The following is a 25,538-nucleotide window of genomic DNA, read 5'->3' as shown; positions in this document are numbered from 1 at the left end:
AATTCCTTCAGAGGGCACCACAGTTGAACTCTGAACTCTGGAACCTCCCAAGCTGTCATAGCGTTGTGCTAACTACTACGCTACCGTGGCACAAGATAAACACACACACACTCTTAGTTAATGGAATATGTAATGGAATTCTTATTTTACACATTATTCCCAGCTTTTTCAGGGAAATTGAGGAAAGTTGGTGATGTGTTTTGCTTTGGGGCAGACAAGACTGGTACAGTTTATCTGAATGTGCACATTCAGTATGAATTGAACTGAATTCACCTTAATTGAAGCAGTCTCTGACACATGGACTTGGGTCTTCACATGGATTGCACATTTTAAACGGTCTTTTACAATTGAAGAAGCTGACTAGAGTCAACAAGAATGTTTGAAGTCTTCAGGCCTTCTGCTTAACTGTTAATCAGTGCAGCTAATAGTTTGTATGTGGTTGCCATCTCTCAATAGTGACAGCTGCTGGTACTAGTGGGAAGTGAAAGTGGTATTGTAACTAATCAAAAAATATCTCTGCAATAGACTGCTTCAATTCGTTATTAGTTACAGTAAACTAGGGCCAACACAATGTTCATTGCCACTTCCTCATAACTTTAAAATGGGGAGAATTTTCCTTATCGGACAAAAAGACTTTAATGTAGAAGACGACCCATCTCTTAGGATTCTTGACCAGTTTGATGTAGGAACATAAGAAACGGAAGTAACAGAAACCCATTTGATTTCTCAATCAGGGCTTATCCGGTCTTTTCCACTCTTCTTGTAGCTTAAATGTCTAGCTCTGTGCTTGAATGTGATTCTTCATACTGCCTCCATTGCTCAGGTAGAGATTCCAAAGATATAGGAGCCCTGTGAGAGAAGAAATCATTCTTTGCCTCAGTCTACATGGGCAACTCCTTTATTCTGAAACTGTGCCCCTTGTTTTACATACCCTCACTCCAAGTATCCACGCTGTCAGACCCTCAATTTTTTGTTTCAAAATGATCACCTCTCATTCTTCTAAATGTCAATAAGTTGAGGCTCAGCTTGCTTGATTTTTCTTTAAAAGTCAACTCCTTCAACCCAAACTGTTTCTTTATTTACCAATTTGTTCTTAAATCAAGTCAGAGTTTATCGTGTAGTACAGAGATAAGTAAGAACAGTAGCAATTCGGTAACACTTGGCTCTGATAGCTTTCTTGAGTGTGGTTTCCATGGCTATGTCCTGTCAGCTGTTATCTATCTTCCTCTTAAACACAAAACAACACACAAAATGTTGGAACAACTCGCCAGGCCAGGCAGCACCTATGGAAGACTTTTTTTCCCCATAGAAGCTGCCTGGCCTGCTGAGTTCCTCCAGCATTTTGTGTGTGTGTTGCTTGGATTTCCAGCATCTGCAGATTTTCTCTTGTTTAGATTGGATATCCTCCTTTAAATTTAGGTTCTGTGACAATACATTTATTGCATTGAGCCGCACTATGATTGTTTTAATTGAAAATAAGGTGATTATTGGTGCCTTTTGCTTACTCATAGTTCTTATGTCTCTGTGGACTACTAAATGTTCCTTTTTTCCTACTTCAGGAACTGCTGAAAATTCACACTTACTCCTCCTCCCTACTTTCTGCACATGCTGTTTCTCAATGCCTTATTCCGACTCACTTGCCCCCATGAACCTGTACAGTTGTATTCTGCGAAGATGTCAGCTTTGAACAAAAGCTATTGTCAACCTTTCAGTGTGACAGAGTTGCATACATACTGGCTTTCTTATTAGTGAAACTTTCCCTTCTGACCGGTTAGTTTGCATTTTGAGGCAAGTCATAAAGTTTCCCACTCCAGGTTAATATTGAGCAACATATTGGAATGCTACATATCTTGCAATTTTAATTTAAATGCTGCCTCTGTTTAGAAAGTTGCTCCATCTTATCTACAAAATGTGTGCATTTCTTAATCATGATGTCAAGTTTTTGGAAAACATTGCAGACTGATTTTCCTGTTGCAACTAGGTTGGTAAATATTATCTGAAGCTAGCTGATGAAGAGGATGAAGAATTGAATAACTGTACAGCCGTAGAGTGGTTGACCCAAGCTGCTAAACAGGGCAGGAAGGAAGCAGTGAAAATCCTGAAAACTTGTCTTGCAGAAAGGAAAGGTGAGTTTTCTTAACTGAGAAGAGCAAGTTACTATTTGTGACTGAAATTGAAAATTGAGCTCAGGACAAGATTGCAACGCTATTCCATTTAGTACAAAGCAGCACACTGACAATTCAATTACTAAAAACACAATGACTAAATCTAAAGTAGCGTCTGAGTTATTTAGACTGACTTCTAAATTGCAACTGAATTAAAAACAAACAACTGTAAGATGGGGCATTGTTCAGTTGCATGACAGCCATAGGGAAAAAGCGTCCTGTGCAGACAAGTTTCCGTATCTCCTCTAGGAGATTGAACAGGTGATTACTGGGGTGGGATGAGTCCCCCATGATTATGCGACCGCAATGTAAACATCATGAGTTGTAGATGGTTCCATATCTGGTAGTTGTGTCCCAGTGCAGCCCTGCTCACTCACTGAAGTGGTTGATTTTGTTTCAGCTGGTCTACCATACTGTCATGCATGAGGTCAATATGCTCTCCATTACACATTGATAAAGGTTTATTAGCAACTTTTGGGGCGGATTTGCTCTCTTTAAACTCCTAAAATGGTGTAGGCGCAGCTTAGCCTTCCGTACTTGGGTGGCGTTGGTCAACAAGAGCTCCTCTGTGATGTTCACACCCAAGAAATTAAAGCTGAAGACCCTTTCCACTGCTTCGCCTTTTGAGTAGTGGAGCTTTATTATACTACTTTGATTTCTGAAATCTATAATAATTTCTTTGGTGTTGAGTGAGAGGTTATGGTTCTTGCACCATTCAGACAGTTTCTGCACCTCCTCTCTGTGTGTGCTGTTTCATTGTTAGTTGTAATTAATCCAATCACTGCAGTGTCGTCTGCAAATTTGAAGATGGGGTTGGTGGCAGAGGCGAAGGCACAGTCATGGGTGAGAAAGTGTATAAAGGAGTGTGGTCAGTACACATCCCTGTGCTGATCAGGGTCAGTGAGTTTGATGTGTACTTGCCTAGTCTGGGTGCGATTGGTAGGAAGGTCCAGAATCCAGTTACAATTTGATGTATTCAGTCCCAGATTATGGAGTTTAACAGTCAACTTGTTGGGGAGTATGGTGCTAAAGGCAGAACTGTAGTTGATTCAAAAGTATTCTGCCAATACCACTCTAAAACAAATAATATTAAACAAGGAAAGGTCATTCATTGCATAATCACAGTAAGTAGACTACTCATAATAAAATACTGCCTACACAGGCTACAATTTAAATATTTATGCAGTTTTGAACAAAACTAAATACATCTACTGAAAAACATCTGCAAATAAAGGTCTTTGAATTTTAAAATTTGAACTTTGATAATCCAGCTATTAGTCCATTGTACCTTTTACTTATGGCAAGCAAAATATTCTTTGACCAGTACTGTGCACGATGCCGCAGTGTTTATATATAACGAAAGCATTCCTTCTCAGAGCAATAAGCAATAGGTTTCCCAACTATGTGCTGAAGCTCCAGAATAGCCTCGAACAAATCGTGCACGAGGGCACATAAATCCCTTGGCACATCACTCATGACACCTTGCCAAGTCAGGTCCATTCATGCCTATTTTGCTCATTAGCCAATATTTCATCCATTCCAATTTAATATTATCAACACTCTGGGTTTCATTTCCCACAATAACCTTTCAAGTAGCCTTCTGGAAATCTTGGTACACCTTTCGGTTTTCCTTAATTCTCAGCATGAAAGAATTCCGATAACTTGGCAATACATGACTTGCCTTAGGTTTTATTTTAGGGACACTGCTAAAATATCTTTAATTTCTAACATTTTCTCGATGAAAACACGGAGTTAACTGGTCCGTACATTAAGACTTTTATTTATAATCAGGAAGGGTGCAAACTTCTTGTGGACAATAAAAATGGGGATATCAAAAAATCTCTTCCTCTGCACTCAGTACAGCCTCCCCACAGTATTCTAAGAGCATAATAAACACTAAGGCATTTAAATACCCAAAGGAAATAATATTAGCTAACAAAGCAATTCCATTGATATTTAAAAGTAGTGGTTAGTTTTGTAACTAGCAGTTTACATTATTGTTAAAACAGCACATAGTAGGAAGCCACTTGATGCAAATTGCCTGGAAACCGATCCCTATTTATATGGCAGTAATTGGTTGCTTAACCTGTTTGGGAAAAGTCAGGATGGGAAAACCCCACTAGAATGCAGATGTACGTGTGGCAAATTGATAGATAACAAGGATGGAGTGTAGTTACCTACTTCGTCTCCCTTTTTGAAATGTGTTCCCTTATTTTCCAATTTAATGGAAACTTCAATAAATTTTGGAAAAAAATTAAAATGAAGGCATCAGCTGTCTCATTGGTCACTTCTTTTGAGATCTTAGTTTGAGGTCTATAAGATCTAGGAACTTGCTCACACTTTTAATTTAGACAGTACTATTTCCCTTGTTACTTCTAATCCTTCTCCTCCCCCACCACCCCCAATTATTTTTGGGATGTTACTTATTATCTTCCAGTGCATAATCCACTGTGAACTTATTGTTCATTAATTCCCCAGATTCTCTTTTCAACAGGGACCACTGCTCACTTTGTCACTTTCTACCTGTCACATTTTCTAACTTTTCCTTTCTCATTAATCTTTTACTCATTCTTCAGTTTTATATTCTGTACCATCTTCTATCTGTCACTCAATTTTTCACAAACAAGTTTTGTTTCAGTCATTTTAAATTTAGTTAATCAGAAATTATCAAAGATCTGTATATCACAAAAGCTTAAACAGGCTGATTCTCATTTTCACCTGATAGATCTTTAAAACTGAGAGAATCTGAAAGATTATTAAAAGTTCAGTTTTTTTTCAGTAAAATTGGGAGCCATGAATGTAAGGCAATAAATCGAATAAAAGAATAAATAAACGCAGAGTGATTATGGGTGTGGGGCATGTTAGCACAAGTAATGATTGAAGAGAATAAAAGAAACGCTTAAGGGAGACCAACACGTAATGGGAGAGAAATTAATAGACACAGCCTTGCTGAGTAACTTGTTTGTGAGCTCTAGGTGTAAAATATTATTCTACATAATGAGACTATACTGAGATTAAAGACCAAAGCAGCTGAACTACTACCTTTTAAGAAGAAGGCTAAAGCGAGAACTTTATAACAATACAGTATCTGAAACAAAAGCTCAAAATCTATTGAAATTAAACCTGTTTTCCCATCCAAGCATAAGTTTGGTGGGAGTATAACATTGAGGATGGGAATTGATATGATTGGCAAAAGGACAGGAAATTGAATTGAATTTACTTTATTTCTTACATCCGTCACATACAATAGGAGTAAAAAAATCTTTGTTACGTCTCTGTCTAAATGAGCAATCATAGTAATTTATAATAAATAGAACAGTTAATATAACATAGAAATATGCTCAAATCAGCGTGAGTTAATCAGCCTGATGGCCTGGTGGTCCTGGCTTTTATGCTGCAATGCTGTTTCTCGGATGGTAGCAGCTGGAATAGATTGTGATTGGGGTGACTCAGGTCCACAATGATCCTACGGGCCCTTTTTACACACCCGTCTTTGTAAATGTCCTGAATCATGGGAAGTTCACATCTACAGATATACTGGGCTGTGCGCACCACTCTCCGCAGAATGCTAAAATTAAGGGAGGTACAATTCCCATACCAGGCAGTGATGCTGTCAGTCAGGATGCTCTCAATTGTGCCCCTGTAGAAAGTTCTTAGGATTTGGGGGCCACACCAAACTTCTTCAACCATCTAAGGCGAAAGAGGCATTGTTGTGCCTTTTTCACCACACAGCTGGTGTGTATGTGAGGTCCTTGATGATGTGGATGCTAAGGAACTTAAAGCTGTTTACCCTATCAACCCCAGATCCATTTATGTCAATAGGGACTAGCCCAACTCCATTCCTTCTGTAATCCACAACCAGTTCCTTTGTTTTTGCAACACTGAGGGAGAGGTTGTTCACCTGACACCACTTTAGGCCACCTCATTATTGTTTTAGATTAGGCCAATCAATGTAGTGTCATCGGCAAATTTAAGAATAAGGGGTAGGTCATTTAGATCAGAGATGCGGAAAAGTTTTTTCACCCAGAGAGTGGTGGATATGTGGAACGCTCTGCCCAGAAGGCAGTGGAGGCCAAGTCTCTGGATGCATTCAAAGAGAGTTAAATAGAGCTCTTATAGATAGTGGGGTTACGGAATATGGGGAGAGGGCAGGAACGGGGTACTGATTGTGTATGATCAGCCATGATCACAGTGAATGGTGGTGCTGGCTAGAAGGGCCGAATGGCCGACTCCTGTACCTACTGTCTATTGTCTAATTAGCAGGTGAGAGCTGTGAGTGGCGACACAGTCATGGGTATACAGGGAGTAAAGGAGGGGACTTAGTACACAGTCCTGAGGGGCTCCTGTGTTGAGAGTCAGAGGGGATGAGGTAAGGAATGGTAAAGGAAGATACCATGGCTAACACTACTCTGTGTAATCTACCTGGGCTGACTTGGCTGGGATCAGGTAGTTGCTACTTTCATGACTAGCTTTTAAATACTTTTGATCAATATTTAAAGACAGTTTAAAACTTGTTTTCCATTTATACTGATACAAAATTTTTAGACTTCTGTCTTTGAAGTCTTATCCATTAATATTCTATGAACTTGGTTTCCTGATGTACTTAATACCATAACTGACCCACATTTTGGCCTAGTGTGCTGCTCAGACTATGAAGACAATCATGAATGTTGTCTGCATCTTCCTGCTACAGAGTTCTCGCTCTATCTTGCAATACAGCAACATGTATTCACTTGCTTACCCTAATACAAAAATTAGTTGCAGCTCTGAAGGTGAGGATGGGAATAATTGGTAAAAGTGACTTAATGAGCTGATGCCGTTCTGAAATTGACTTGTAGATGGGTTGTCAAAGACTAACAATCTTCATCTTGTGAAGAATCTTGTTAGAAAATGTTGTACAAGATGTTTGGCTCCCATTAATTAAATAATTGTCTTCTCACACTTCCTGACCCTCCCCCCCCCCCCACACTCCACTACAAAGGAATCACTTCAGAAAATGAGCAAGAAGTGAAACAGCTTACAAGTGAAAGCGATTTTGAGCGGATTGTGCGGAAGGCTACTTTAGTTATGTACTGGAAGCTTAATCCAAAGCGAAAGAAACAGGTTGCTGTTTCTGAACTCCTGGAAAATGTCAGCCAGATCAATGCTGAAGGTAGGATAAAAGAAAACAAAACGGCTGGGCCTTTTTGTTCTTGGAGAGATGACAGGCTTTCAGATTTAAAAGGAACATGTTTTATGCTCACATAGTTTAAGTTTTTCATTCCAGAACAAAGGAGATGTCCTCCTCCTTCAAAGAAAGGGGTTTCTCTTTCTACTCACAGTCTCACAGCTACCTGGACCCTGACACTTGTGAGAAAAAAATGCTATCCCGTTCTCTCAATTTCTCCGTCTCCGAAACATCTGCTTTCAGGATGAGACATTTCATTCCAGAGCAAAGAAGATGGCCTCCTCTAAAGAAGGGGGCTTCCCTTCCTCCCCTATCAGTGCCGCCCTCAACCACATCTCTGCTATTTCACACGTCTGCTCTCACCGCATCTTCCCGCCACCTTACCAGGGATAGGATTCCTCTTGACCTCACCTACCCACCCTACTGGCCTCTTCATCCAGCACATAATTCTCCACAACTTCCGCCATCTCCAATGGAATCCCACCACCAAGCAAATCTTTCCCTCTGCTCCCCACCTTTCTGCTTTCCACAGGGACTCCCTGGTCCACTTGTCCCTCCCCGCTGATCTCCTTCCTGGCAATTATCCTTGCAAGACAAACAAGTGCTACATCTGCCCCTATACCTCCTCCCTCACTACCATTCAGGGCCCCAAACAATCCTCCAGGCGAGGCGCCCCTTCATCTGTGAGTTTGTTGAGATCATATACTGTGTCCTGTGCTCCTGGTGTGGCCTCGTGTATATCGGTGAGACCAACGTAGATTGGGAGACCGCTTCGCTGAGCACCTATGCTCCGTCCATCCAACAGAAAAAGCGGGATCTCCCAGTTTAATTTCACTTTCCATTCCCATTCCAATAAGTCTATCCATGGCCTTCGTCTAGTGTTGCGATCAGGCCACACTCAGGTTGGAGGAACATAGAGTAGAACAGCACAGAATAGGCCCTTCAGCCCACAATGTTGTACTGACCCTTAAACCCTGCTTCCCATATAACCCCCCCCCCCCCCAATTTAAATTCCTCCATATACCTGTCTAGTAGTCTCTTAAATTTTACTAGTGTATCTGCCTCCACCACTGACTCAGGCAGTGCATTCCACTGTGAGTAAAAAACCTTCCTCTAATATCCCCCTTCAACTTCCCTCCCCTTACCTTAAAGCCATGTCCTCTTCTATTAAGCAGTGGTGCCCTGGGGAAGAGGCGCTGGCTGTCCACTCTGTCTATTCCTCCTAATATCTTGTACACCTCTATCATGTCTCCTCTCATCCTCCTTCTCTCCAAAGAGTAAAGCCCTAGCTCCCTTAATCTCTGATCATAATGCATACTCTCTAAACCAGGCAGCATCCTGGTAAATCTCCCCTGTACCCTTTCCAATGCTTCCACATCCTTCCTATAGTGAGGCGATCAGAACTGGACACAGTACTCCAAGTGTGGCTTAAACAGAGTTTTACAGAGCTGCATCATTACCTCGTGACTCTTAAACTCTATCCCTCGACTTATGAAAGCTAACACCCCATAAGCTTTCTTAACTACCCTATCTACCTGTGAGGCAACTTTCAGGGATCTGTGGACATGTACCCCCAGGTCCCTCTGCTCCTCCACACTACCAAGTATCCTGCCATTTACTTTGCACTCTACCTTGGAGTTTGTCCTTCCAAAGCGTACCACCTCACACTTTCCGGGTTGAACTCCATCTTGTATTCCTCTTATATTCCATCTGGGTCGCCTCCAACCTGATGGCATGAACATCGATTTCTTGAACATATGGTAATGTTCCACCCTCACCATTCCCCATTCCTTTTCCCCTCTCTCACCTTAAATCTTTTCCTGCCCATCACTTCCTGGTGCTCCTTCCACATCTCTTTCTTCCATGGTCTTCTGTTTTCTTTTATCAGATTCCCCCTTCTCCAGCCCTCTATCTCCTTCACCAATCAACTTCCCAGCTCTTTATTTCACTCTTCCCCTCTCAGTTTAACCTGTCACCTTGTGTTTCTCCCACCTCCCCCCCCCCCCCACCTTTTAACTCTGACTCCTCACCTACTCTTCTCCAGTACCGCTGAAGGGTGTCGGCCTTAAACGTCGACTGTACTCTTTTCCATAGATGCTGCCTGGCCTGCTGAGTGCCCCCAGCATTTTGTGTATGTTGCATGGTTTATGATAAATTAACTTTGGCTTTATTATAATGCAGAGACCATGGCTGAACCAGGCCCTGTCCCAACAGTGCTGCAAAAAGAGAGACGAGTGCTTGAACGACTGGTCAGTGTTCAAAGTAAGAGCAAAAGTTGCTAGCCATTTCAGTTTTAGTATCTTAAAAACCAGTTTAATATTCTAATGGAATTTTTTAAAGCAATTTCATTATTAACACAACTTTCCACATGTTTGAAGAATCATTCCCTCATAATTGCTGCATCATGGATGTTAAAACCGGATTTCACCATAATTTTCCATGAGCTGCCAAATAGCATCATCAAAAAGGCAGCTGGCAATCAGGTTCCATTGTATATTACAGACTTTCTTTCGAGGTTGTTCGCTGCATCCAAGAGTAACTACTGTTTGGATGATTACATGAAAATCCATTGGAACTAAAGAAAACCTGAAGTTTCAAGGAAAACTCTTAACTCTTAAAATTTGGAAACAGTTGAAGTCCCTGTCCATGTGCCAAGTCACCGCTGAGTATAAGTAGTTCTCAAACAACTTTCAAGCAACAATGGGATAGTGGTCTGGTGCCAGGCCAATAATCTCTGCCTCGGTGTCAACAAGACAAAGGAGATGGCTATTCACTTCAGGAAAGCCTGCACCCCCCGCCCCACCTTTTACATCGGAAGTACAGCAGTAGAAACGGCAGGCAGTTTCAATCCTGGGGAGTGCACGTCTACAGATACATCCTAGCACATTGCATCATTGTGTGGTGTGGAAACTGCGCTATGGCAGACAGCGGATAGTTAGAACTGCCAACGCATCACTGGGTAACAGCCTACCCGCGTGAAGGACATTTATACAGAAAGGTGTTGGAAAAAGGCCAACAATATCACGAAGGATCCCACCCTCCTTACTTATGGACTGTTTGTCCCACTCCCATCAGGACGGAGGTACACAGGATATGCACCAAGACCAGTAGACTCAAAAACCATTACTTCCCCAAGCCAACGGGCTGATTAACATCTCCACTCAATAACCCACTTCAGCATTCCCCACTACCAGAATATACACATCACTGAGTGTCACCTAAGTCGGCTTTGTAGTTTATGTTCTATGATGCCATTGTAAGACATTTTATACAGAAGTGCCTGATTAGATTTAATTGTACCTATTTTGAAGATTAGACAGTTCAATATGCCAGGGTATTGCTAATTAGAAAATATATCCTTAGGCCTGAAAGGCTTTTTTTTTGCCTGGATTGTAAGTTATCCATAGATACAAACAAATTAATATCATGGCAATTCTGCTCCCACCCACCCAACCAGTACAGTCCTCCAAGCAAAGACTCGTCCGTACAATACCAGTTTGTATACTCATCTATACAATAGACTCATCCAGTTCATCCATTCAATTAAAATGCATCTGATTATTAATTCTGTTAATGTTGATGGGAGAGAAGCTTTCTGGCCTTGTGAGAAAGCTTCACTGCCTCTAATTTTCATGTGGCAAAGTTATAATTATACAACGTGTTCATAATTTGGCATAAAATGACAGATGCTGGGACATAGATGCTGAAATAATTAAGATCTTATTAGATTACACATCATGCTTGAGCCAAGAGTAATATTCAATTTGAACTTGACTGTTAAGTGGTCAAGTGCCTGAAACATGGGCTGGTTCTGTTGGTCATTGTTAAAGCCCTTTCTCGAAGCATGAAAGTAAATGCCGCAGAGTCTGCCACTTTTGTTGCAGTGGTGCAGTGTTTTAGTTGCCTTTCTGGTGCATCCGGATGTATTAACAAAAATTGATCCTGCTATTTCAGGTAACAAGGACCTGAAGGTAGATGATTTTGTTGACATGACTAAAAATTATGCCAAGGGTATTTTACCGTCTGGCTTGTTAGCCCAAGGAGAAGATGACAGCATTGAAGGGAATCCGCCTGAAGACATGCCCATGCAACAGAAGGTAAAATTAAGAATGTGCCTAGAGTATTCTATAGTTGATTTTGGCAAACTGCAGTCTCAGAAAGGAAGTAGAGTTCAGACTTTGACACTCAGTTTTGCAATATCCTGATTTTGCAATCACATTTATTATTTGGTGAATTATCAAAATTGCAGCTTTATAAAAGGAAAAAGGGCAGGTGAGCAGTCAATTATAAATGGTTCTGTGGTTCATTTGAATACAGGTGAATGGTTCATTCTAAAATCTTTTTTTTTCAAATAATAGCAGCACCAACTAAACAGATTGAATTGAATTCCTACAGATCATGTATTTTTCTTTAAGTGACTTCAAGTAAACATTGCAATTGATCCTTTAAATTCACAGCAATGGGTTTCTGATCATTTTACTGGCCTATTGAACTAGTATTACCTTATAATTTGTCAATGGTGACATTGCCTTGTTGCAATTAATATAATCAACTTTAATCAGTAGTTGGGGTTATAGCTTGATGAGTAGTTTTTGTTTCCAATTGTATACAGGTTTAATATTTTAATATAATGAAGATTTTCTATCATCTTTTACAGATTCTGAAATACCCACTTCATGCCTTAATGGAAATAAAGGAACATCTAATTGAAATAGCCTCCAAAGCGGGAATGCATTGGTTGCAGACAATTATTCCACTCCACCATGTAAATGCCCTTATCTTTTTTTTCATAATTAGCAACTTGACAATAGATTTTTTTGCTTTCATTATCCCTCTAGTTGTCTTTTACCTTTCCTTTATTTCCATGGTGATCTGCACTTTGAAAGTCTTTCAGGACAGTAAAGCATGGGACAATTTCAGGACAATGACTGACCTGCTGCTGCGCTTTGAGCCAGATCTAGACGTAGAACAGGCTGAGGTAAATTTTAGTTGGAGTCATTTGGAACCACATATACACTTCATGCTGTCCGTGTTCTTTGTGATTCTTTCCTTTCCGGTAGCAGACAAAAATTGGATTCCTTGTTCAGAGCTCGCAATCATTGCAATTTTCTTCTTGATAACATCTTATATGAGCTTGAGTTCATGTGCAGAGCCATACACTCGGTGGGCTCTCATTACAGAAATTTCATGGTCAGTATTGGGTTTCTTTCGATCTCTTCCTGATGGTTGGTACTATCTAAAGGTCCTTGGGGAAGATATTATAACCATCATGATAGGTGAAAACTTTGTACTGAATATAGGTCTGCCCTGTGTCTTATACTGTTTCTTGTTCTACTTGTTCTTCAGAATGGCACATCTGAGGAACTTTAAAGGTACCTACTGCTTCTTGATTCCTTACCTTGTCTGCTTTATGTGGTGTGAACTTGCAATAGTTTTACTTAAGATATCCACAGGAATAGGTCTGATAAGGGCATCAGTTGGCTACTTCCTGTTTCTCTTTGCCCTGCCCATCCTCTTGCTAGGACTTGCATTAATGTTTGTGATCCAGTTAATAAAATGGTTTATTTCTATGGAATTGATCAAGATCATTGTCACCATTGTTTTGTGCGTTATTCCTGTTGTCCTCCACATGTGGACAAAATCAACGGGCACCTTACTGGGACTAGTCAAGTCTCTGACTAGGAGCTCAATTGTAAAACTCATCCTGGTTTGGCTCACTGCCATAATGATGTTCTGCTGGGTGTATGTGTATAGATCTGAGGGGATGAAGGTGTATAACTCCACCTTGACTTGGCAACAGTACAGCTTGGTTTGTGGCCCTCGTGCCTGGAAAGAGACTAACATGGCCAGAGTTCAGATGCTTTGTGGCCATCTTGAGGGACACAGAGTCACATGGACTGGAAGATTCAAGTATGTTCGTGTTGTAGACATTGACAACAGTGCAGAGTCTGTGATAAACTTGCTTCCATACTTCATAGGTGATTGGATGAGGTGCTTGTATGGCGAGCCATATCCTGAGTGTGATTCCCAAAATGTGTCAGCGGTCGAGGATGACCTTTGCCGTCTCAAATTCCTCGCAAAGCACACCTGCCATCTTAAAAGATTTTGTCATTATAAATTTGAAATAACTGTTGGCATGCCATTCAGTACAAATGGAAATGAGGCGCATGAAGATGATGCAACTAAAGATATTGTACTGAGAGCTAGCAATGAGTTCAAGAATGTTCTGCTGAACTTAGTGCAAGGAAGTGTGGTGGAATTCAGTACCATTTTGGAGGGCAAATTGGGTAGTAAATGGCCAGTCTTTGAGCTGAAAGCCATCCGATGCCTCAACTGCATGTCAAAGTTAATACCACCATCAGCAAGGCAGTTTAAAATTGAACACGATTGGAGAGGCACAGTAAAGCATGCTTTCAAATTTGCTTTCAATTTTTTCTTCGAGCCAGTCATCTGTGCTTTATAAACCTCAATTTTGCCTTTCAATCTATTCTTGCTGGATAAGCTCCTGCTTTCTTCTCTTTGAGGGGTATGCTGCAGCACATTTATGCCACGAACCTGAACCTCCAACTCATTGGAATGAATGAATACGCATAAGGCAATAAAATGCACATTACCTAGTTCAATCTAATTGTTATCTGGACCAAGTCATCATGGTTATGTAGGAAAGGAAGGTTGCAATACTTGGGACTTGTGCTTCATATGATCTTAAATGTCTGTGCTGCTACAATTTACTCTTTCAGTCTGGGCAACTTTAACTAAATGGGAGATTAGATGGTTGTGAATGATTTTGAACAAGGTATTTAAAACTGTTAACTAGTAAGGTACTAATCTATCATTATGCAAGAGTTGATTTAAAAAAAGAATGCTAAATAACAAATCATGTACTTAATATGTTTGCTACAGTTCCATAGACTACTGGAATGTACATGTGTGGCCATACCTATTTACTAGAAAATATACTGTAAGAGGTCTCAGTGAAATGCCATTTTAAGCTTCCTCTGCTTTTGCCTTTGTAATTATTCCTCTGCTTTTGTAATTTCTAAAAGAAAAATTACTCTATCCACACAAGGTTTTTATTGAATAATCATACTTTGCATCACGTGTATTATTTTCATCTGGAACTGTACTTGTATACTACTGAAAGATCACTGGATTCTATAAAGGGTACTTAAATTTGCATTTTTAAAAGATGGTATATTTTATTTCTTGTTAAAGACCTAAGATAATATAGTCAACCTATGATGTTGCACCATTGGAGATGCTCAGAGATCACTGAAGTTATTTTACAAAATTAATTTGAGAACACAGAACTTGAGTGCCAGAAATTGAATTCCATCGCAGTGAGGATATGAGGATCCACTTCTGTTTTTTTAAAAATACATTTAATGAGCTGGGAAATATTTCTCATCCCTCCAAACTCTGCCAGACAGGTACACTGTAATGTAACAAGGGCAAAATAATTGTAGCATACCTGTTGTTAAGCCTTTAACCAATAAATTTCATTGTAATATTCTCTGAGCATAGGATTGTGGTGATGACCAATGAAGGAATAGGTTATGATTAACAAGTAATTGGTCCATTCTTGGACTTAGCACCTTAAGTCTCAAATTACTGAGAAATTGACCAAGATTTGGGTATTTATAAGACAGTTCAAAAACTGTTGATCTCAATAAAATTAGTTTACTACCATCTTGGTTTGTGCAATTATTAATTGGATCTTACGTGAGTATTTTAATCACCTTTAATCAGACTTCTTGTTCATGAAGCTTATTTGCCTCCGACTAAATAGTATGATGTATGTGCACAGAAAGATGCTGCCTCTTGCCAGCATTATTCAATGCATAATCATGCCAAACAGTGTGAGGTGTTGATTTCCAAAGATCAATCTTTTGTGAAATATTATATATGTTTAAAAGCTAAACATGGTTGAAAAAAAAACAAATGTTAAGCCATTTGTTTTTATAGTTTTTAAATAGAAAACCAGAATTTCAAGTAGAGTTTTAACCTTTCATTACAGTTGGAACATTATTTTGAACGTTACTTAGCCAGCAGTTTTCACTGGTTTTATGAAAACCCTTTTCTATGTAAGATGAGGGGGAAGAGTAAAAGATAAATTAGCATGGGAAGTTGTTAACTACTACACCAATATACTTGGTCATACATTTCTGGTTCTAGAAGTAGTCATAAGTAATAGGGTTAGCATAATGGAAATGGGACAATATTTCATACGAACACTTGGACATTGGGTTCAGTATGATTAGGTCTATCATATCTTTGCAGGGAGACGTGAAATGCTGAAATTAATTCTCAAAATTATGTAGCTGAACTTAAAGTAATAAAATCCTTTTTTCATAAATGGTACTTTTAAACTATTTCTGTAATACAAATTCCAAATCGACAGAAGACTACTCTTTTGTGAAAGATTTTGACATCTGTTTGTCGGACACTATTAATGTTTTGAGTTAAAACGTAATTAAAAGCTAAATGCATGCACTGTTTCCCAACATAGGCTTGTAACTCATGACCCTTTGTAATAATTTAAAATGTTTCTTGACCTAATTAGTCAATTACTTCACAGGAATTGAATTTGTTTCATGCTGCTTTTACTAGAAATCACAGTCCATTGAGTAATCAGTTTTTACTTTGAAATGCCTGATGCTGACCTTTCACTGTGGCTCTGTAACCCTATTATTAAGTATTCATGAGTTTAAACAAGATAGATAAGCAGATAATACATTTGGGGTAATATTGTTGAAGTGGTACTTTCTGTTGCATAAGGATCAACACTAGAATCCTGAGAAATAAAACCTGGTGCCTATGGAGTTGTCATTGAACTGAAATATTTTTTTAAATAGCAAAAGTCTTACATGAACTTAAGTTCACTATTGATAGTTATGTTCTTAAGCTTTACCATTTATTTAAAATATTGTGACAGTTCATATCAGCTTGAGTAACATCTGCACAAAAACTTGTATGGGCATTATATTAAATGCTTGTATTGATGTATTACCAAAGAACCTTAAACTTCTGGTATTCTTAAATAAAGGTACTTATTGACCTGTTTAGTTCCAGTCTTTTATTCTTGTTACATTAAAAAAAAACCAAGGAATTAAGGTACAAGGAATTAAGATAGAATTGTATACTCTAGTAAATAGTCCATCTTTGGGGATAAAGTGGGATGAAGAGTGATACATTACAATATTTTTTCCCTAAATATTTCAGCTTCAATGTGGAAATAGACACGAGCAACTGGACTGTACAAATAATGGGTTAGTGTTTTTTATAATGAATTTAGAACTTGCATCAAATTTCTTCATGGAATTATCCATCTCAAAACAATGACAGAATTTGGATTGTCAAGAGGCAAAAGAATTGGTAATTACTTTCAGCCATGCAGAACTGCAGAATTTGTCTTCGGGCTTACAGAGATACATTTGCCTATAGAATGGAAGCTGGAGGAAATAGGACAAGTAGACTCCCCCATGGATAATAATATTTTTTCCATCTGTGTGATTAGTCATAGTGAAGAAAGAATTTCATTTTGGTTTTTATAGGGTTTTAGAATTATTGCCCGTGAACCTTTGATTAGAGCTGAATGAACAAGCAGTTCTTATCACTTTGGGGTTGCAATGCACGTGATCACTCCCAATTGAGGCCAGTTGGTCAAAGATCGCACCCAATGGAGGCCACTGTTAGGATGCAGCCTGAGTTACAGGTCATGGAAGGACTGTTTGATATTCTGAGATTTATCCTTTATATTGATCTCCATTTTTTCAGTGTTTTCTTTCTTGAAGCTGATTGGTGGGTGGGTGATTTGTGGGGGGAGCAGGGAGGTTTTTATACTGCCATCACTGCTGTTTGCATGTGACAGGTTTTGTTGCTGTTTGCTTTTCCATGGGGGAGGGGCTGGGGATAAGTTGCCATTGTCGCTGTCTTTTTCTGCAAATGGGGGGGGGGGATGGGAGATTATTATTGTGTTTTTTTCTGTGGGAGAGGTGGTTGGGAATTGTAATTGTTGCTGTTCTTTTTTCCCTGCCAGGGAGGGAGTTGGGTATCGTTGCTGTCTTGTTTCTCCAGAGAGGGGGTTGGGGACTGTTGTCACTGTTCTGTGGGGAGTGGGTTGGGGATACTGGGGTCTGAGTTTTGTTTGTTTCTTTTTCACGTGTATATCATGGCTAACTGGAGAAGACAAATATCAGATGTATTATACATGCATATGCTGACAACAAAATGAACTTCGTGCAAAGTTTGTAGAATTGTCATCATCTTCCCTTTTGGTGAAAAAAAACACGTCATTTTGAAGGAGTGTGGTCAAGATTGGTTCCAAGGATGATGGTTCTGAAGGGTAAAGAAGGTTTGGAGTGCATTCCAAGTCTATTCAGACATATCATATTGAAACTTGGTATTTGGGATACAGGGAGGATGTTTTACCTGGCTTGAAGAATCTAGAACCAAGAGTTGGTATTTCAGAACAAAGGCAAGGTTATTTTGAGCTAAAGATGAGACACTTTTTGACAGGAAAGGGTAGTGAATCCTTGGGAAACTCTGTCCTGGATGGCAGCAGAGATTCTGACACTGTTCATTCCAAACAAATGGTGATTCCTCAATATCAAGGCAATACAGAATCTGGATGTTGCAGAAAAATGGCATGGAATTCTGATCTTGCTAAATGAGAGAGGTCGTAAGGGCACAGTAGCACACTCTACAATTAATAATGTTTTCATTACTGAAATACGAAAAAGTATGGGACCAAATAATTTAAAAATGCAATGAAAATGAATGTGAGGAAGACTAACTTCAGGGTTGTATAGTGCATACATATTTTGATAATAAATATTTTTAGTCTTTGAAGCAGCTTAGTAATTTGCAATAAAATTGAAAGTAATCAATAAATAATCACATTTCCTTTGATTGAATTCAGATGCTTTTGTAATTTTGATTTTGATATAAAACTTATTTAATTCCCTTGGTTTATAATTTGCTTAATTTTTTTAGGAGAAATTTGAAATCCAAAGCTATTTATTTTGGCTGTTGTGGTTTAGTATTCACAACAGCATCGAAGAGAACAATTTAATACAAATATATTTAGGTAAAAATAGCGAACTAAAAACCAGGTGGCATGGGTTTATGTTGAGATGTGAAATATTTAAGAAGGACCCTGAGGCACTTTTGTGTGCTTAACCCCCACTTTATACATATAATTGTGTGGTTAAGTGCAGCTCCAATGCTCTGTTTAAGTTTGTTGATGATACCAAGTTGTTGGCTGCTTCAAAGGTGGTGATGAATCAGCATATAGAGGGAGATTGAGTCTGGTTGAGTGATATACCCTCTCTCTTTACATCAGAAAACCCATGAACTGATTATTGACTACAGAATGAAGAAGCTGGCTATGGATTGCTTTGATTTGATGGACTGGGCTGTGTTCAAGAACTCAAAGGATCTGGGCGAATATGCCACGGTTGTCATGGTCTTCATAAAGACAGTCATGGATGAGCCTTCCCCAACTAGAAGCCCTGGATGAAACAAGACATCCACAATCTGCTGAGGGCCAGATCAGTGGTATTCATGTCTGGCAACCAAGTAAAATACAAGATATACAGGTATAACCTCTGGTAAGCCACGTCAAATGCAAGATGGCAACTTTTGGCCAAACTTCAATCATAGAGCTTGAATGTTGTCAACTACAAAGTGAAACAGCAACATCTGTGATGATGTTTCAGTCCCAGATGAGCTCAATGCCTTTTTACACTGGCTTTGACCGACAAAACATGGAGACACCTTCACAAACTCTCACAGCCACCAATGACCCTGTGATTTCAGTATCTGTGGGCAACATGAGAGTATCCTTCCGGAGGGCACACCCACAGAAAACATCTGGCCCACTCGGTACCTGGCCGAGTACTGAAGACCTGTTCTATTCAACTGGCTGATGTGGTTACTGTCATCTTTAACCTCCTGCTTTGACAGTCTGAGGTACTCACCTGCTTCAATTATACTGGTGCCCATGGTAACATGGTACAGTAACACTTACTGTACATCCACTGTAATTATGTGCTTTGGGAGGTTGGTGACGAACCATTTCAACTCCTGCCTGAGAATTGACTTGGATCCATTCCAATTTACAACAAGTCAACATCAGGTGCCATTTCATTGGCTCTTCATTCAACACTGGAACATCCGGATAGTGAAGATGCTTACAACAGGCTGCACCTCTGCATTCAACACTATCACCCCTTTATAAGCTCCAAGACCTGGGCTTCAATACCTCCTTGTGTAACTGGATCCTTGATTTCCTCACTTGCAGACCCCAGTCAGTTCAGATTGGCAGCAACACCTCCTCCACAATCTCTAGCAGCACAGGTGTGTGCTTAGACCCCTGCTCTACTCACTGTATACTTATGACAGGTTAAGTGCAGCTCCAATCTCAGTGAAAGTTTGCTAATGACACCACTGTTGTTGGCCAAATCAAAGGTGGGGAATGCATCAGCATATAGGAGAGAGACTGAAAATATGGCTGAGTGGTGTCACAGCAACCTCTCACACAATATCAGCAGAACCAAAAGGATGATTATAGACTTGAGGAGGAGGAAATCAGAGGTCCATGAGCCAGTCTTTATCAGGGGATCGGAAGTGGATAGTGTCAGTAACTTTAAAATTCCTTAGCGTTATCATTTCAAAGAATCTATCCTGGGTCTAGCAGTTAAGTGCCATTACAAAGAAAGCACAGCAACACCTCTGCTTTCTTAGAAGTTTGTGCAGATTCAGCACGTCATCTAAAACTTTGACAAACTTCTATAGATACGTGGTGGAGTGTATGTTGACTGGTTGTATCATGGCCTGGTGTGGGAACGCTGAAGCTCTTTGACAGAAAAACAGATGAAAAGTGGATACGGCCTGTTCATCACAGATAAAGCCCTCCCCACCACTGAGGCCCTTTAAACAAGGAGCATGGTCACAAGAAAGCAGCATCCGTTGTAAGTGACGCCCCCGTTCCCCACCATCTAAGCTATTCTCTCTTCCCACTGCTGCCATTAGGAGGGAGACACCTAATTCAGATTCACCCCACTAGGTTCAAGAACAGTTATTACCCCTCAACCATATGGCTCCTGAACCAGAGGGGATTACTCCATTTCACCCTAACAATTACTCCACACACCACGGACTTGCATTTAAGGACTCAACTCATATCAATATTTATTGCTTATTTATTATTATTTTTTCTTTTGCACTTGCCCAGTTTGTCTTTTGCACATTGGGTGTCTTTCTGTCATTGTGTCCAGTTTTTTTATTCAATTGCTTCTTTGCTGTGAATACCCACAAGAAAATGAATCACTTCATAGTGTATGGTGATGTATATATGTTTTGATAATAAATTTACTTTGAAGTTTGACTTGAAGCCCATGAGCTTGTCCTCATTAGGGAAACAGAGCTGGAGAAAGTCAATAGCTTTAAAGCCCTTGGTGTTATATACCTGAGGATTTGTCCTGAGACTAGGAAGTAAGTGTCTTCACAAAGGAAGCATGATAGCATCTCTAATTTCTTAGAGGTTTGTGTGGATTTGGTACGTCACTAAAAACATTGACCAATTTCCATAGATGAACAGTGGAGAGTATCCTAACTGGTTGCATCACAGCCTGGTAATGAAAGCACTAATGCCGAGGAACAGGAAAGTCTACAGAAAGTGGTGGATGCAGCCCTGTCTGTCACAGGCAAAGTCCTCCTCATCACCGAGTATTTACTTGGAGCATTGTCACAAGGCATCATTCATTAACAAAGACCCTATCCATGACCTCTCTTCACTACTACCATTAGGTAGGAGATATCAGGTAGACCCAAGTTTATGAAGGAATATTACCCTACAACTACCAGGCTCCTGCACCAGCATAGTTAACTTTATTCACCATTACTCTAAACTGAATCTATAATCAGCAGCCTGACTGTCAAGGGTTCTTTGTAATTGATGTTCTCAGTGTAACTTTTATTTTCACAATTGATTTTTGAACAGGTGTTTCCAGTCTGTTTATGTATAGCTTTTCACAAAATTCTATCGCACTTTTCCTGTAAATGCCTACAAGAAAATGAATCTCTAGGTAGTATAACATACATATTTTATTATTGTACCCACTTCAACCACTTCCTCTTTGTGTGAAGATCAGAGTTCAAAATCAACTTATCAAAATATATATACAATATTGAGAATAAATCTACAGTATTTTGAACTTCACACAAAGGGAGATGCATGTACAGAATGAGCTACCAGAGGAAGTGATTGAAGCGTGTACCATAATAAAATTTTAAATACATTAGAACAGAAGGAATTGAAGAACTTGGGCCAAATGCAGGCAAATGGTGACGGATTCCATGCTAGCCATGATTTCTTCTGCAACACCTTGCAGTACATGCCACCAGATGGCACCATAATACTTAGTTTGAATGAATATAATTGAGATTCTGCATGGAGGAGCCTACCAACAATCTTCTAATTGCAATTGGCCTTACCACGGGCTGCATCTTCTGTTTTAATACACAACGCATACAGGAGTGTGAATAGAGCTTTTACAACAGTAACTTCAAAACATTTCCCCCATTTAGTGAATTAAAAGATTGGAACTGCAATTATATCACCATCTCTTCCTCATTTCTTCACTAGCCCCAGTTTCCTCCTTCCTAAAACCCACCCACCACCGATCTATTACACAAAATAAGATTATGAAACACTCAGGTCTGCAAACTTCCGTGTCAATACAGAGGCATGCCACAGGTTCACTGCCAAACCTGTGAGGAGTGAAAATAGCTCTAAATTTTGAATGCATTATAAGGATTTCTTAGAACAGAAGCTAACAGTTTATCTATGTGCATTGCAAAACATATTTTCCTTAAAAGCTGGAAATAGTTTAAAGAAAAATGTTTGCATGTGAAAGATCAAAGTGGGTATACAGACAGTTAAGTTGGCAGTTCTGGGACAGGGATGATGATGCAGGACTTCCTTCCCCTAAACCACATTATTTCTAAAAACAGCTGAGATGGCTCACATCTTCAACATTAAGCATTATCTGCTTAAAGAGACCTCTTCCATAACTCAATCATGTCTTTAAAAACAGCATGGATATAGCAAATGATAATTTGCAGAAAGGCACTGACAAAAGTAGAAAGGGACAATTTTTCAAATATATAGCTTCCCTTTAGACAATTCTAAATCGGTAGATGGCTGGAGAATAAGCAAGTGAGAGGGAATACCATACACATAATTGATGAAACAATTGTCAGTGGGAAAGGGAGAAGGACAGAGTTCACAGCTGGGAAATAGATCGGATAAATAGAGTGGTTGATTATGTCTAACTAATTCTGTGAAGTTTTTTGAAGTGGTTATCAGGAAAGCTGATGAAGAAAAGGCAGTGGACATTAGCAAGGGCTTTGACGAAGTCCACATAAACAATGTCCCACATGGAAAGCTGGTCAAGAAGGTTCAGTCACTTGGCATTCAGAATGAGGTAGTAAATTAGATTCAACATTAGCTTCACCAGAGACAGTTGCCTGTCTGAATGGAGGTCTGTGGCTAATGAATTGCCGCAGGGATTGCTGCTGGGTCTGTTGTTTGTCATTTATATCAATGATCTGGATGATAATATGGTAAACTGGATCAGTGAATTTGTGGATGACAAGATTGGGGGTGTAGTGGACAGCAAAGCCAGCAGTAGAATCTGGACCAGTTGGAAACATGGTAGATGGATTTAATGCAAACAAGTGCAGACATTTTGAAGGACAAATCTGGGATAGGGAAGGACAATTCACCTTATGTGGAGTTCTGGTCACCTGCCTACAGGAAAGATATCAATAAGAGAGAAAATTCACAAGGATGTTGCTGGGAATTTCATAGAGATAGGTAAGGACTTCATTTCCTGGAGCATAGGAGGATGAGGGAAGATTTGATAGAGGTATAGAAAATTATGACAGGTACAGATAGGATAAATCAATTATGGTTGATTGATCAACTAAGGGGGGGTGAGACTAAAGGTTATAGGTAAAGGATGAAAAAGAAATCCCTTGGGGATCTTCATTCATTGGGTAGTGTGAGTGTGGAATAAGCTGCCAGCAGAAGTGGTGAATGTAGGTTTGACTGCAACACTCAAGAGAAGTTTACATAACTACTTGGGTGGGAGGGATATGGAGGCTATGGTCCAAGTGCATGTCGAAGGGATTAGGCAGTATAATAGTCTGGATGGGCCAAAGAACCCATTTCTGTGTTGTAGTGCTCTGTGACTATCAATCAAGATTAATGCAAACAGGGCAAGTTACAAGAAACAGAATTCCTTGAAATTCATGAAAAGATCCCTCCATAGATGCTGCCTGACCTGCTGAGCTCCTCCATCATTAGGTGCATGCGTGCATGTGCGTATGCTACTTATAGAGCTTTAACTGTAAAATCTCCCCACGATGCTTCTCAGTCACGTCACCACGGAACTTGAAACACCAGATGTGGAGAGGATGTTTCCTATAGTGGCTGAGCCTAGCACCAAAGGCACAGTTTAAGAATAGAGGGACGTCTATTTAGACCGCAAATGAGGAGGGATATCTTTAGCCAGAGTGGTGGATTTATGGAATTCATTGCCACAGTCGGCTGTGGAGGCCAAGTCATTGGGTATACTTAAAGTGGAGGTTTAAAGTTTCTTGATTAGTCAAGGCAACAAAGGTTACAGGGAGAAAGTGAGAGAATGGGGTTGAGAGGAATAAGAAATCAGCCATGAAGGAATGGCAGAGCAGACTTGATGAGCTGAATGGTCTAATTCTGCTCCTTTGTCTTAGAATGTATGATGAGGGTCTTAATCTATTGGAATATTAATGTACAGGAAGGACTTAAGTATTTAATAGGTAAAAGTTATTTAACAATTCCTTCCAAATATCATGTATGAATGAATGTTTGCCCCCCAAAGAAATAGTTTTTTTTTGTTTACCATGTAGATTGCTTTCTCTCATATAAAAGCAAATTGATTATTCCAAGTACACCAGGGAGCCAGTGAGACAATCAATTGTCACCTGCATGATTGATTATATCCTGTTTTAAGGTCTTGCAAGGAATTTAGCCAAGTTAAGGATCATTCTGCAACAGTTTCTGACACAAATTCTCATTGATAGCAAATTAGAACAATTCAAAAACTTGTGATATCTGATTTAAATTAACTGCAGAACATCACAGTGCCAAAAGGTCAAATTGTGTGATGTGCAAATATCACTAACTACAGTGAGGACTTGCCGAAATAAAAGTACAGTAATATTCTGATATTAGTTACACAGAATAAAAACTTGTCTGATTTTATCATCCAAGTACTTAATAGATAGCATAAGGGTTGTGTACTTATGGTTGATTCAAAGTAAACTCAGAGCATTGCTAAACTGATAAAATATTGGAAATTACAATGTTATAAGCAACCAACCAGCCTCTTTATTCCCCTACTGCCATTTTCCTCCATCAAAACAGATCATGACTTGAACATTTGTTACCCTCTCTGTCTTCGCTTGATCTATGCTCAAGAACTTTCTGACCAACACCAATAAAGCAGAACCTTCCTAAGGATTGCCTTGGCTCTCCGCCATATTTCAGGGAAATTGAGAATGGACAAAGAATTTATTAACAGTTATCATCCCTATCCTAACTTATCTTAATACATCTGCTTAAGAGTTTACCAGTGTTCTACTCGTCTCAAAATGTGACCATGCCAACACTTTCAAGCCTGACCTTCCATGCTCCAGCCTCAACCAAAACCCGCTCATTCAAAATGCTTGCTTGTCAATGACAGGCAGACTAATTCCTGTCTATTCATCAGTTCTCTGCTTAGTGATGTGTACTGGTGCCCAGTTAATCAACAACTGTCATGAAAAGTATGCATTCTCATCCTTACATCTTTCTTTTATTCTTCCCTGCCTCTTCAGCCATAGGAGTGACTTTGCCTTCAGCAGTTCAGTGTCAGATTTCTGGAAATCATTCTCTAAACTGTGATTCTGTATAATTGCTTACAGTCATAGAATTATCCAGCACAGAAACAGGCCCTTCAGCCCACCCTGGCTATGGTGACCATCAAGCAGTTATCTATACTACACCCATTTACCTCACCCATTTGGTGTGTAGTCTTTAATACACTGGGAATTCAAGTATTCATTTGCACATTTAAACATTGTGAGAATCCCTGTCTTCACTTTCTCTATTCATC

The 25,538-nt window shown here is 39.6% G+C and overlaps 1 protein-coding gene across 1 annotated transcript in view; it reads left to right on the top strand.

The window, feature by feature from the left end:
* Positions 1–16,391, top strand: part of wfs1b (Wolfram syndrome 1b (wolframin)) — a 31,787-nt gene extending 15,396 nt beyond the window's left edge. The window contains exons 3-7 of the mRNA XM_059965252.1: positions 1,982–2,126; positions 7,147–7,317; positions 9,514–9,594; positions 11,287–11,429; positions 11,990–16,391. Of these exons, the coding sequence (XP_059821235.1) occupies positions 1,982–2,126; positions 7,147–7,317; positions 9,514–9,594; positions 11,287–11,429; positions 11,990–13,795 (2,346 nt within the window). The 3' untranslated portion in view covers positions 13,796–16,391. The remainder of the gene's footprint in view (positions 1–1,981; positions 2,127–7,146; positions 7,318–9,513; positions 9,595–11,286; positions 11,430–11,989) is intronic.
* Positions 16,392–25,538: the final 9,147 nt, after the last annotated feature.

This window comes from Hypanus sabinus, chromosome 3 (assembly GCF_030144855.1).
Source record: "Hypanus sabinus isolate sHypSab1 chromosome 3, sHypSab1.hap1, whole genome shotgun sequence".
NCBI classification, from domain to species: Eukaryota; Metazoa; Chordata; class Chondrichthyes; order Myliobatiformes; family Dasyatidae; genus Hypanus; species Hypanus sabinus.
The sequence above is the reverse complement of the archived record's forward strand: the minus strand, read 5'-3'. Positions and strand labels throughout refer to the sequence as shown.